This window comes from Euphorbia lathyris, chromosome 1, assembly GCF_963576675.1.
Source record: "Euphorbia lathyris chromosome 1, ddEupLath1.1, whole genome shotgun sequence".
In the NCBI taxonomy this organism is placed as follows: Eukaryota; Viridiplantae; Streptophyta; class Magnoliopsida; order Malpighiales; family Euphorbiaceae; genus Euphorbia; species Euphorbia lathyris.
Window position 1 is genome coordinate 92,733,557 of NC_088910.1, and position 13,450 is coordinate 92,747,006.

General features: G+C 36.0%; 2 protein-coding genes across 3 annotated transcripts; one reads left to right on the plus strand and one right to left on the minus strand.

Moving 5' to 3' along the window:
- The first annotated feature begins 6,331 nt into the window (after positions 1 to 6,331).
- Positions 6,332 to 10,389, plus strand: LOC136206921 (14-3-3-like protein). 2 transcript variants are annotated; one of them, XM_065998140.1, is made up of 6 exons: positions 6,448 to 6,490; positions 7,244 to 7,342; positions 7,654 to 8,166; positions 8,307 to 8,429; positions 8,993 to 9,109; positions 10,131 to 10,389. In XM_065998140.1, exons 3-6 carry the CDS (start codon positions 7,681 to 7,683, stop codon positions 10,200 to 10,202), a joined length of 798 nt encoding a protein of 265 aa, XP_065854212.1. In that variant the 5' UTR covers positions 6,448 to 6,490; positions 7,244 to 7,342; positions 7,654 to 7,680; the 3' UTR covers positions 10,203 to 10,389. The 2 variants fall into 2 exon arrangements, with proteins under 2 accessions (XP_065854203.1, XP_065854212.1); XM_065998131.1 differs by lacking the exon at positions 7,244 to 7,342 and having other exon boundaries at positions 6,332 to 6,490.
- An 838-nt stretch (positions 10,390 to 11,227) lies between these two features.
- On the minus strand, positions 11,228 to 12,979 carry LOC136206910 (UDP-glycosyltransferase 73C1-like). The gene has a single exon (XM_065998122.1). The coding sequence runs from the start codon at positions 12,904 to 12,906 to the stop codon at positions 11,428 to 11,430; it is 1,479 nt and encodes a 492-aa protein (XP_065854194.1). The 5' UTR covers positions 12,907 to 12,979; the 3' UTR covers positions 11,228 to 11,427.
- Positions 12,980 to 13,450: the final 471 nt, after the last annotated feature.

The window sequence follows — 13,450 nt, forward strand, 5'->3', positions numbered from 1 at the left end:
GCATGGCTAGACGAGCTTCTTCTACATTTAGGAAAACTTAGTTCTATAATGCAATGAGTGTATTCTTTCAGTAAAAGGATAATTTGCATCAATCAAACAAACACTAACTCAACTTCATGTCATTCTTCAACTTTAGCAGACACATTTAACTTGTGGTTCTACAGCTTTAATTAAAAGGCAAGTGTAGTGTACTGTTCCAGACCATTGGATTGGATGACGAAAATTGAAAAGTACAGCTCATGGAATGAATAATCCATCACTGATATGCCAAATTCAAGCCTCAACTCAATATAAATATATATCAAATACCAAAAAGAGGCAGACTTTCTAAAATGAATACAATGAACTAAAGTTATAAAGTTATGCCGATACTCCAAATATTTAGTAATATTTGAAAACTTGAATTCAGTAATAATTGATATCCAAATACAGAAGGAATAAGCCCATCATACAAACAAGATATAAGTTGATGTTGCAGTTATATATTTATGTTTGTCCTATTTCATTTAGGTTCCAAGTTGCATTTTTTACAATTAGAAAACAAGTTTTTATAGTTTCTCCTTAGCAATATCAGACATATAAATTTTGTCTCAAACTTAGAAGAAAATGAAATATGTCAAATTTTTTTAACCGGGTTAGATGCTCACAGCTAACAGTCGCATTTTTCGGAGCTTTATATGTGCAATTATGATCGATAGCTCAATTTGACAAATTAAAGATAATGCACTCATTGGACTAGTAATCTGTTGATGTTGTATTACTTCCTTCCTAAGCATTAGTATTAATATGACATGAAATAGCACAAAGGTAGGGAACTTTTTGGGACAATCTAAGTTTCACTTGCATAGAGTATTAACTCAGTAATCAATCTAAGTTTTAACTAGATACCTCTAGTTTAGCAAAGAAAACCAACCACTTACTTGATTGAGCCGTCATTGTCAAGTTCTGCAGCTACCAAATCTGTAAGAAATTCTGCGGTTGGTAGAAATTCTGCGGGTTAACTTTGAAACAATTGTGGCTTCAACCTTCCAAACAATTATATCTTAACCTTCCAATCCTGTTGTTTTAGTAGAATTGTATTCAACTTGTGAAATTGGAATAAATAGTGAATGAAAATGAAATTGATGATTGGAAGAGAAAGAAAATTAGAATAAAAGAATCAATTATGGGAAGAGATTTTTATCTTCGATAATGTTGGATGAGAAAGAAATTGGTTGAGGTTGATGATGAGAAACCCACTTTCACTGATAGAGAAACGATCAATAGAAACTTGTTAATTGAGGTCGAAGAGAATTACATATAAAATAGCTAAACTTAGTAAATGATATTGAAGAGAATCAAATCAGTAAGAAGGAAGCAATGATCAAAGACATAAATAAAGAGGCGATGATCAGAGACAAAATTGAGGTCGAAATCGTGAGTTGCCGTTGTGGAAGATATTACGTTAAGAAAAATATTTCTGTTAGCAGATTTTTCTCTGTTCGGATACGTTAACAAGAAAGACATTGAAGTTAACTAGACTTGTATTTGATCAGAGTTAATTGAGGTTAGCAGTTATAAGCTTATTAAAATTAATTAGGATTAAATTTACATGTGTCAAAAAATGAATGGAGTTACAGAGAAGGAGACAGATAAAAGGAGACAACATATTTTTTTCCCAAAATTATGATCAGAATCAGAATTATCAAATTTCGACCGATTTTGAACCTTTGAGTTACAATCTATCCTTATAACGGTTATAGATTTTTTTTTATTATATTTGAAATTGCGATCCTTAATTCATAATCTAAACCAATGTCCCAAAGTTCTAAATTATTAATATTACACTTCAAATAATTGGTTACAGCAACAACCAAGCTTGCTTTACTAGTTCCATGAGGATTATGATAAATAGTCATGTTTCCGCTTCTTATCCATCTCTTTCAAAAGTTTTAATCATTGAATTTATGAGAAATTAAATCATAATAAATGAAAAAGTTGAAATATTCATTCTCTATTAAAGAATGACGAAGATCGTGGACGTTAATTATAACAAATGAGAAAGTGAAACATTTTTTTTAAGAAAAAGATAAACATTTACTTTTTATTATTGGAAAAATGAAAAGATAATGAATGTTAATTAGAAAATTCAAAAAATATAGTAAATTAAAAGTCTATAAACATAATCAATTAAAGTTGGCTTAATGGTTAAGAGTCTAATTAAAACTTTATATATGCAATAAGATTCGAAATTAAGATATAGTTTAAGCGACTTGACACTTTTAATTATTCAAGCGAATCTTAATTGGTTAAAAAAACTCGTTAATTTTAACTATTATATATCTATAATATTAATATTTAATTTAGGATGTTGTTAAACCCAGCCCCAATTTCCCACCTCTAGCCCCGTGGAAGGACGAAATTACCATTTCATAGGTTTTGGGGGTGGAAAAAGCTATTTTTTTTATATCTCTCGATGCACGGACGTATGGACATCACGCCTCACCTCATGGTGGGGCGTATGAAGATCACGCCTTCCCGTGTGGTCGGACGTGATAGCCCTACGCCTCACCGTGTGGTCGGACGTGGAACTATCACGTCCGACCACACGGTGAGGCGTAGGGCTATCACGTCCGACCACACGGGAAGGCGTGATCTTCACACGCCCGTGTATCGAGAGAGCAAAAAAAATAGCTTATGAATCCTGTAAATAGACCGTTAAACCCGTAAATAGTCCGTTAAGCCCGTAACTACATAAATGTACTTAACAAAAAAAATTTAAAAACATAAAAATTAAAATAAACATTAATAAACATAAACATTTATAAACGTAATAGAGTAAATTTAATATCTACAACAAAAAGTGTTTAAATGTATGAATGTGTACAACAAAAAATCAGCTCGCCCGACGCCACGCATCCATAAACTCATCCATCTCCCTCTTAATGCGTGGAACATCCTCGTCAGATCGGTGGGTAGTCGATAGTTGGGTGACACGCCACAACCAGCTAACCCACTGCAAAAAAAAATAATAAATAAATATTAAAAATTAAACACATATAAACTAATACTAAATAATAATATTAAATAATAATAAACTTACAAATTCGCTGTTGGCGCAAGCATGCTGTACCGGTCCAGCCTGTGGTGCATGAAGGAGATGGGGATGCGAATATTGCCTATACCAATCCATATAAGCAGGATCACAGGCAGTGGGATCGTATCCAACTGGTCGGCATCTCCTCCGATCAATGCCCCGAGCCGATGGAAATCTCCGCCAGGTGTCCTCAACTGTGACTAAGGAATGCGTGAGCCTGTACGATAACGACTTCCATGGTCGTACTGCTTTATCAGGTCTAATACGCTCAGCTGGGATAGGCTGAGTATATCCGACCTGTCGCAGCGCTCGGTGGGGCATATACGGCTCGATGATGTCTCTACACCGTATCCAACCGGCGTAGGACACTCGAAGCTGATCATCATCGACGACAGGACCATAAGGCAACCACGTCACCTGGAAAAAAGTAATACTCAATAAAAAAATAATATACTATAAATAATAATTAAATAAATTCTAAAATTTTATAAAATACCTCTGCCGCCGTCATACGATCCAGCTGCCCCCGAAAGGTATCTAGTCGGGCGGTCGTCTTGCCTGGTACCCCGACCTCCCATCTCAGTGCACGGGCATGGTCAGCTGGGATCAGGTGAGCTCCTCTATGCGGCCGGAAAACCGGAAAATACTCATATATCCATGCCTGCAGTAGGGTCAAACATCCGCATATACCTGAGCAGTCTCCTCTGCTTGCTATCCCCAGCTACCGGTACAACATGGCTAGTGTGGCAGACCCCATGATAGTCCAGCTGCCCCGCTGACACCGCTGTAAACCTCATGAAGATGGGCCGGCCTAATCCTATCTCCACTCTTGTCAACAAACAGAGTGGATCCAAGCATAAGCCACATCCACGCTGTGGCCCGAGTAGCGTCATCTCTACCCTCATCGAGTAGCCCCTGTACAACCCCAACAAATACACCTCCACCTGCCCATAAATGACTAGTCGGCAACAGAAGCTCAGCCTGACTCACCCCAAACATCATCATGCACATGGCATGAAGCGAGTCAGTAGGGGGAGACTCGGACACTATCGGACCGTCGATCGGGATCCGAAGAATCTGCCACACATCATGCAGTTGGATAGTCATCTCCCCGAACGGCATGTGGAAGGAGTTCGTATCGGGCTGCCACCGCTCCACGAACGCAGTCAATAGCGGAGTGTCGAGGTTCTTAAACATGGCCTGTGGAAGGTGAGACAAATCAGTCCTCTCGATCATCTCCCTCAGCTGTAAAATGACACATATACAATTTATACAATTACAGAATGTTTTGTATGTTTATAGTTAAAAATACGAATTACAATAAATGTTGACACACTATATTATTCTTACCTCGGGTGACGCACCAGAAAACCACTGACACAAATCTCGGCATGCTGATGATCTGTTGTAGCATGTCAGAAACGACCGAATCTCTCCTCCCAACATCCGTGAGGCAACATGTCCTAGAAAACTAGGAATCACGGAACCATCAACGGGACCACCATCAACCGGTGCAGTAACTACCCAGCTCTCGTCCTCACTACCTTTGGAACGTTTGCTTGTCCCTGATAATTATAAAATTATACTAAATTATACTAGATTATCCTAGATTATACTAAATTATACTAAAATTATACTAAATTATACTAAAATTATGCTAAAAAATACTAAATTATACTAAAATTATCCTAGATTATACTAAATTATACTAAAATTATAATAGATTATACTAAATTATACTCAAAAATATTTAAAAATTATACTAAAAAAATACTAAATTATACTAAAATTATACTATATTATACTAAAATTATACTAGATCATACTCAAAAATATTAAAAAATTATACTAAAAAATACTAAAATACCTGTACTCGCAAAACGACCTCCTACGCGCTGGGTCGGCTGTCTCCCCGGGGTCGGCTGCTCATCGCTCTCCTCAACCTCGCGATCATGTGCAACAGCGGACTGTCGCACTGTCCGGGCTGCCACATCCAGGTAGTCCTGAAAAGAATCGCTATCGGGCTCTCTGTCATCAAAATCAGTTGCCCCCTCTGAGCCATGAATATCGGCCTGATCCGCAATCGGCCCCCTCCTCACCTGCTCCGTCGCAGCCCCTCTCCGCCTACGACCAGAAATATCTATACCACGCAATCTCGTATGCCGTGGTGTATCATCCTCGTCGTCCATATCTAGACGACGAGTAGATGACGGGATGGATTTCCCACCCCTAGTAGGCTGCTCCGTCTACAAAAAAAATTACACTAAATTAATAAAATTGTAAATAATGTAAATTATACTAAATTTATAAAATTATTCTAAAATACTACTAAACTAATAAAATTATAATATAGTTATTCTCAATTTATACTAAATTATACTAAAATTACACTAAATTACTAAAATGTTTACTATAATTAAACTAAAATTACACTAAATTACTAAAATTTTAAAAAATATTAATTTTTATACTAAAATTTATACTAAATGTTTACTAAAATTAAACTAAAATTACTAAAATTTTAAAAAATATTAATTTTTATACTAATACGTAAGGGGGCGTAAGGGAATCACGCCCGAACCATTGGTCGGGCGTATGCACATCACGCCCTATCAGTGGTTAGGGCGTATGAGCATCACGCCCTACCATTGGTTCGGGCATGTGGCTATCACGCCCGAACCACTGGTCGGGCGTGATACTCATACGCCCGGACCGCAGATCGGGCGTGATGTTCATACGCCCGACTGCGATTCCGACCGAAATTTTTAAACACCACAACAGATTCAAAACGATGCATAAATCAATGAAATAAAGCGGTAAATCGTATCATTTTAGCTTTTCCTTTACGGTTTCTATCACCATCCATGATTCGGCTCACTAATTTGTCCGGATTTGAGCAAAAATCGTTTCGGCTTCTTGAGAGGTTTTGGGTCTTTTGAAATTTAGTGCAAAGGGTATTTCGGTAATTTCATGGGACTAGAAGTGTAAAATTAGGGCTGGGTTTAATAAATCACTTAATTTATCAATTAGAAAATCACTTTTATTTTTTATTTTTTTCAAAGAATTTGGTAAAAGAAAGAAGAAAGAAAAAAGAACAGCACAGAGGGCCCAGGTGACAACGAAGGAATAAGATAATAGTGAATTTGAAATTGAAAAATGGAAAGTGGGAATATTGTAAGGTAGGTGTGTGGTGTATGTGGGCGCGTTGACGGTCAAACAAAAGCGTGTCTTCTCCTCTACAAATCTACGGAATCTCCGCTGCCCACCACTTGTCTTTTTTTAATTGGACCTCCTCCCTTCTTTCTCTCTTTTCTTTATATACCTTCTTCCCCTTCGTCTTATTTCCTTCTTTCTCTTGTTATTTCCAGTTTACACACTCACTTCTCATCTTTCTCAATCCCCCTTCTCTCTCAGGTACTTTTTTCTTTATTTTATTTTTTGTTTTCCTTAATGTTTCCTTTGTTTGATAGATCTGGAGCAAATATCTTTCTTTCTTTTTCCCCTTTTTATGAGATTGTGTACTTGAGATCTGGAAGTTCTTCTACGATTTGAATTTTTTAGTTTTTCCGCCTTTGGATTGTATGTTTGGATTTAATTGCCTTCTTTTACTTTGCTCTCTTCTCATTCGATCATTTGAGATTTTGGCGATTTCTGCTGTTCTTTTTTATGGCTGTTGATTTGACCGGAGATATTCTCTGTGATTATTTCTATTTGCTTGTCTTTGTTTGGATGTGAGTGCTTAAATTGAAAATAAACAGAACTATTCTTTAGATTTATTGCTTTATTTTATTCTTCTGGCTCAGATTCAGTTTTCCTAGAAAAATAAACTTGGAGCCTGATATTTGACTCCTGATCTGTTTGCTTCCTGAGAAATATACCGCTGTTTGTTGCGGCTGAACATTGAGCGAGTATACGCTAGGTTGATTGACCTCTTATGTTCTTTCTTTGTTTACAAGGAATGCGATGTCTTGATCTGTTAGGTTGATGAGTAAATGTTGGAGAGTTGACTTGGATTTTTATATTCAATTGTGATTCTTACTTCAGCTACTACTGGGACTTATATAAGGTGGTGATGATTGCTTTTAGCTTTTGAAACCATTTGCTGTGAAGTATTGAAGGAAGAATAAGAATTAGATCTAATGTAAGCTTGTTCAATTGATGTTTTAGGATGTATCTTTCTTAGAAGTTAAGATGTTGAGCTGATGTCAGGATTTCTAACAAAGAAATTAAGGAAGAATGAGCAGCATTTTTTTTTCTAATTTTAAGGTACTATTTGATCTATGTTCCACAACCTGTGCTTTAACAGGCTTTTTTTTATGCAACTAAATCTTGGAGTCAAGTCTGTTCTCTAGCGATATCTAGGAATAAGAAAGATTCAAATTACATTACAGTTTTCTGGATTAGAATGATATTTAAGTAGTTCATTGCTGTGAAGGGGTTTTTTTTTTTTTTTTTTTTTTTGAGTAGTTGTAAAATGGTTGCGCCTGTTAGTTTATCTTTGAGTGGGTATTGAAATATGTTGCAGTTTGTGAACTTCAGATTATGCTGATTATTCTTGTTCTGAAATTATTATCCAGAGTTACTTTTAGGTCGATATAGTAAGAATGTCACCCACAGAATTATCACGCGAGGAATATGTCTACATGGCCAAGTTGGCTGAACAAGCAGAACGGTATGAGGAAATGGTTGAGTTTATGGAAAAGGTTGCAAAGACAGTTGATGTTGAGGAGTTAACCGTGGAGGAAAGGAATCTTCTCTCTGTAGCGTACAAGAATGTCATTGGGGCCCGGAGGGCTTCATGGAGGATAATCTCTTCCATTGAGCAGAAGGAAGAGAGCAGGGGAAATGAGGACCATGTCACTATCATTAAGGACTACAGGAGTAAGATTGAATCAGAGCTGAGCAAGATTTGTGATGGGATCTTGAGCCTGCTCGAGTCACACCTCGTACCCTCTGCCTCATCTGCTGAGTCTAAGGTATTTTATCTCAAGATGAAAGGTGATTACCACAGGTATCTTGCTGAGTTCAAGACAGGTGCTGAGAGGAAGGAAGCTGCCGAGAGCACTTTGTTGGCATACAAGTCTGCTCAGGTGGGTGATCAAGTTGATGCTGATCACTTCTTCGATTCACAATGGTTTTTTTTTTCCACCTTTCAATATCCTTCTATGGATAACATTGCTATTGCTATCCGAATATAGTTTCTTATTTTGCGTATGTTTTTTTTATGCAGGATATCGCTCTTGCTGAACTTGCTCCTACGCACCCGATAAGGCTTGGACTCGCTCTTAACTTCTCTGTCTTTTACTATGAGATACTTAACTCACCTGACCGTGCTTGCAATCTTGCAAAGCAGGTAACCTTGATTTAGCTTTTAACTATGTACTATATTTGTTTACGCAACTCTGAATTATCCTATTATGTTCTCATCGTTTTGATGAAAACAAATTGCTTAAGCCTTTTTTTTTATGGAATGTAAGGTTAAAACCTGTCAGTTTTCCTGGAAGATGGAAACAAAATTCATCGCGTATGTACAATTTTCTAATAAAATTGGGGGATTAAACATCCAGCTTTTCAAATTCTAAATTAGATCTAGAAAGCTAATCAAACATGATGTCATTTTTTCTTGGAAATGATGCCAAAGTTGGAAAACATGGGAGACACTAGTGTTTTTCACTATTTCTGCCTGATGGTACTGGGTTCAAATTCATGCACCATTGTCAATATAATTAAGTTTCAATGTAAATACTACACTGTCTATTAATACATTTGCTTAAGTAAACCATAGTGACTGCTTTTCTTGGAGCTGACTTTATTTTGAAGTTGAAATTCTATTGCTCAAGGCATGCTGTTGATGTTGTTCTTATTTATTATTTTGTTGCTCCGGTAATAATCAATGCATTTCTCTTATCTGCAAAGGCCTTTGACGAGGCAATTTCGGAGCTGGATACATTAGGTGAGGAATCTTACAAGGACAGTACACTGATCATGCAACTTCTCCGAGACAATTTAACCCTGTGGACTTCTGATATCACGGTAAGTGTACATGTGGACCTGATAACTCAAATCTTATCTCATAGCTAATTTGTATGATCATGGTGAGACAAAAAGATATTTGTGTTTTAGTTTAAATTATTTCATCCGTGTTGCTTGACTGTACTCATAGTTATTAAAGGCGCGCCTTTGGCGCACCAGGTGCAGGCTTTAGTGCCATGACACCCTTATGTCTAGGGCGCAACCACCGTGGTGCGCACCTGGTGCTCCAATGGGCAGTTGCCAAAGGTGCGCCTTGGTGACATAGGCAGTTTTATGGTTTTTTTGACAGTTACATATCTGGAACACTTGGTCTGAAGGGTCCCAAATGAGAAAAAAAAACAAATATTAAAAAGGAAGAGAGATTATACTTTTGAATTAATTAGAAGAGGAAGAGACAGTTAGAAGAGGAAGTGATGCTTTAGAGTGTGATAGTGATGATGAGGAGTGATGAAGTTGGAGAGTTCTGATCAGGAGTAGAACTTAGGATTTAGTATTCAACTTTAGCTTTCTAGCATGGGGTTTACTTTGCATTTTAAAATTTATTTATGCTTAAGAATATTGTCATGATTAGTATTCATTGCATTTTTATGTTAGTTTTATCGTTTTATAATTTTTGTTTTTTAAGTGTGCCATGCGCCTTTAATAATTTTGACTGTACTTGCTAATAATGAAATATTTTCATCTTTCAGCTTTTGCTTTTAAATGATGTTGCAGTTGCACTCTTTTTTATTTTGTGTTCTCTCCAGTAATTCGTTAATTTCATTTCTCTGTGCAAAAGTTTTTTTAACTTGTTCCTAGTTAGGAATTTGTGCTGTGCTGTGCCAAACTGATAAGGATAAAAGCATAGTTAGGGCCTGAGCCAAAATTCTTTATCAAATTTTTGTCTGACTTTTAGGTGTCATTGACTTATTTGGTAAATAAGAAATAACGATATTCAATGCATTGGCAAATGTAGATAACTTTGTTAAGTTGTGTTCTCTGTGTTAATCTGGGTATAATTCATCGAATTGTTGGAATGTAGGATGAGGCTGGGGATGAAATCAAAGAAGCATCAAAACGTGAATCAGGCGAGGGACAACAGCCACAGCAGTAGCAGTAGGGGATGAGCTAAAGATTGATAGGATTATGTACTTGTATTTGTGATCTTTGCATAGTTGTCATACTTGTGGTTGTAGCTGGTTGCATAATGAATTTGATAAATTCTCAAAGCACTGGGAATTTGAAATGTTGCAACATTATATTGATGTTTAGAATGGAAGTTGCTATCTTATTGTTGTTTAGCATCCGAGTGTTGGAACTAGTCTTTCTCATCTTCCAAATTACATAATATTTTTATTTGGTCATGAACTTGGATGTTGTTATGGCTCTCTTAGGCTTTCAAATTAAACAATTGAACTAGTCATTAAATTAATGAGAAAACAATGTCAAATTGGCGTATAATGCTGTTGGCGCCACGATTTACATGTTTTCTTCTCTTAAAATTGAGTGTTTGTCTTGTAAATTTAAATTGATCTTTTGGTTGGTCTCATAAACTATTTGTTATAAACTTGAATTGATCTTTTGGTCTATAAAGATGTTATGATGATCTATTACATGTTTTCTTCTCTTAAAATTGAGTGTTTGTCTTGTAAATTTAAATTGATCTTTTGGTTGGTCTCATAAACTATTTGTTATAAACTTGAATTGATCTTTTGGTCTATAAAGATGTTATGATGATCTATTACATTTGAACTTATCTAAGATAATAGATTATAAATTTTTCTTCTTTTGTCATTTGGAGGATAGTGAAATATTGTAAGCAAGTTCTTAAGCAAGTTCAGAAGGTAGTGAGATGTTTTTAAAGAAATGATCTCCAAGTCTAAGATTGAAAATTTTATTTTTAATGTAAAAAAGGATAGTGAAAGAATAAATTGAATAGCTAATTTCATAATTAATTTGATTATGAACAGAGTTTTCTTTTTATGAATATTATGAAGTGAATTAAACAAACCATATGCAGTTAAGATATAGCATATTCTCCGATATTCGTATTTTGCTTACAATTGCTCTGATGATTCAAACAATTTTTATCCAAATGGTTGACATCCTTCATTAGTCTACTATAGCTTAAAATCACTGTAATTCAACCTTACTTCCAATAAACTGAAAAGAAGATTAATTAAATACAAATTCATATAATGAATTTTCTTCTTAGCTAACCTTTATATACACGGAAATTGTATTGGAAAGACGGTTTTCTTAAGAATTCTTATATATAAGTTAGGTGCCTTTTATGGTTACTTATATAAAAGAGCGGATCGGAATTGAGATAATTCCTATTAAGCTGGAGATGTGGTTGCTGCTTGAAGCTTAATATCTTCAATCAACTCTTTCAATTTGAGATAAGATGAACCATATTCTTCCACTGCTCTCTTTGCCTTCACACTTAACTCTTTTACTCTTCTTCTTCTTTCTTCACTTTCCTCTCCTTCATCCATTAGCTTTTCTACAGCCTTCATAACATCTTCCTTTTTAACTAAAACTCCAATCTTGTCTTCCTCCCCCCAAGCAACAGTAACCTCTGTCCCAACCTTAACACCAACCTTCAACACATCCACAACAAACTTTTCATTGCAAAACTGATCCGCAAAAAGCGGCCAAGTAATCATAGGTACGCCTGCACTTATTGCTTCTAGTGTCGAATTCCATCCACAGTGTGTTAAGAATCCGCCGATTGCTACATGTGACAATATAGCAAGTTGCGGTGCCCATCCTCTTATAATTAAACTTCTCCCTCTCGTTCTTTCTTCGAAGCCTTCTTCAATCCATTTTTCTAATTCAGACGATTTTTCGCCTCCTTTTATGACCCAAATGAATGATTTGTCTGATGCTTCTAAGCCTAATGCAAGCTCTATTAACTGTGAAGTTACTAAATTACAAATGCTACCAAAACATACATATATTACAGAACCTGGTTTTTGCTTGTTAAGCCATTTGAAGCATTCATCAGATTCCTGAGCATTGTTACCTCTTTGAATCATGTCCAAGTTATGTTTGTTGGTTAGCGAAACCGGACCAATACACCAGACTTTGTAATCTGGTTTTAAGTTCTGGTATTCATGAACATATTCTGGCTCCAACTCTTGAAATGAATTCATTATGATCCCACAAGTTACCTTCTCAGCAGCCGCTACTTCAGCAGAAAAGGGAGCACCAATGCCCTTAAAAAGTGCCATTGGAAGTTGCTGTTTGGTTAACTCAATATGATGATGCAATCCAGGAATTGAGAAGTATTCAGATTCAGAATTGACCCTTTCGAGCACTCCGGATTCGTATATTCCACGCAGGCATAGCATAAAGAAACAACAAACTCCACTGAAGACGATTCTTGGAAGGCGAAGGTTGGTAGCAACTCGGCTTGTGTAAGCCAAATTAATATCAGAAATGATGCAATTAGGCCTTGGTTTTATCTCTTGAAGTAATTTTTCAACAGGGTTTTGTAGGAGATTTGTTGCAAAGAAGAATTCATTGGCTAAGCCTAAAGAAGAAAGCATGTCGAAATTCTCGCAATCTTTTGGTAATCCTGTTGCTTGAGCAGGAAATTCGAGCTCAAGAAGGTTGATTTGGAGGCCTGAATTGATAGATCGATTAAGGGTTTGTTTGAAACGATTAGCATTGATTGGAGAGGTGATTATTGTGATGATAACTCCTTGTTGAGCTAGCAATTTGGCAATGTCGATCATAGGGTTCATATGGCCTGGAGCCATGAAAGGGAACAAGATGAAGTGCTGTTGCTGAGGTTCAGAAGAAGAAGCCATTGGGATGAGTTTTAAATTCTTCTTCTTCTTCTTCTTGTACTGGTATATAGGTAAAGAAATGTTTTGGTTTCATTGAGCAAGATCGAGATAAGGTGGAAGAAAGAAGAGAGAGTCAGACAAAAATATTGTAATGTAATCATAATAATTCAATTGACAATAATTAGTTTGCTTAGCTCATCACTTACCACATGCTTAGCTCTATACTTTGTAGGTCCTACTGCAAAGCTGCTAACTTATAATTTTATTTCCAGTCATATATAACGAATATAAACAAAATTTTAGGTATCTCTTGTATCATATAAAATTCATTCAATTGATTACAACGGATGATTCACGAAGTAAGAATGAATTTTTGAAGAGGGACGTGGCGGCCGACGTGAAGGGAAACAGAAGAGTAACTTTTGGTTTATTTGACTATTAGGGTTAAATTTCTCTTAGAGAGCATGTTTAAGGTTAGGATTATAGCTAGTGAATTAATCCACCCTAACTACATTTGGTCCATTTCTGTTACGGACAGATTGTTTGGCACATACCAATTTTTTTA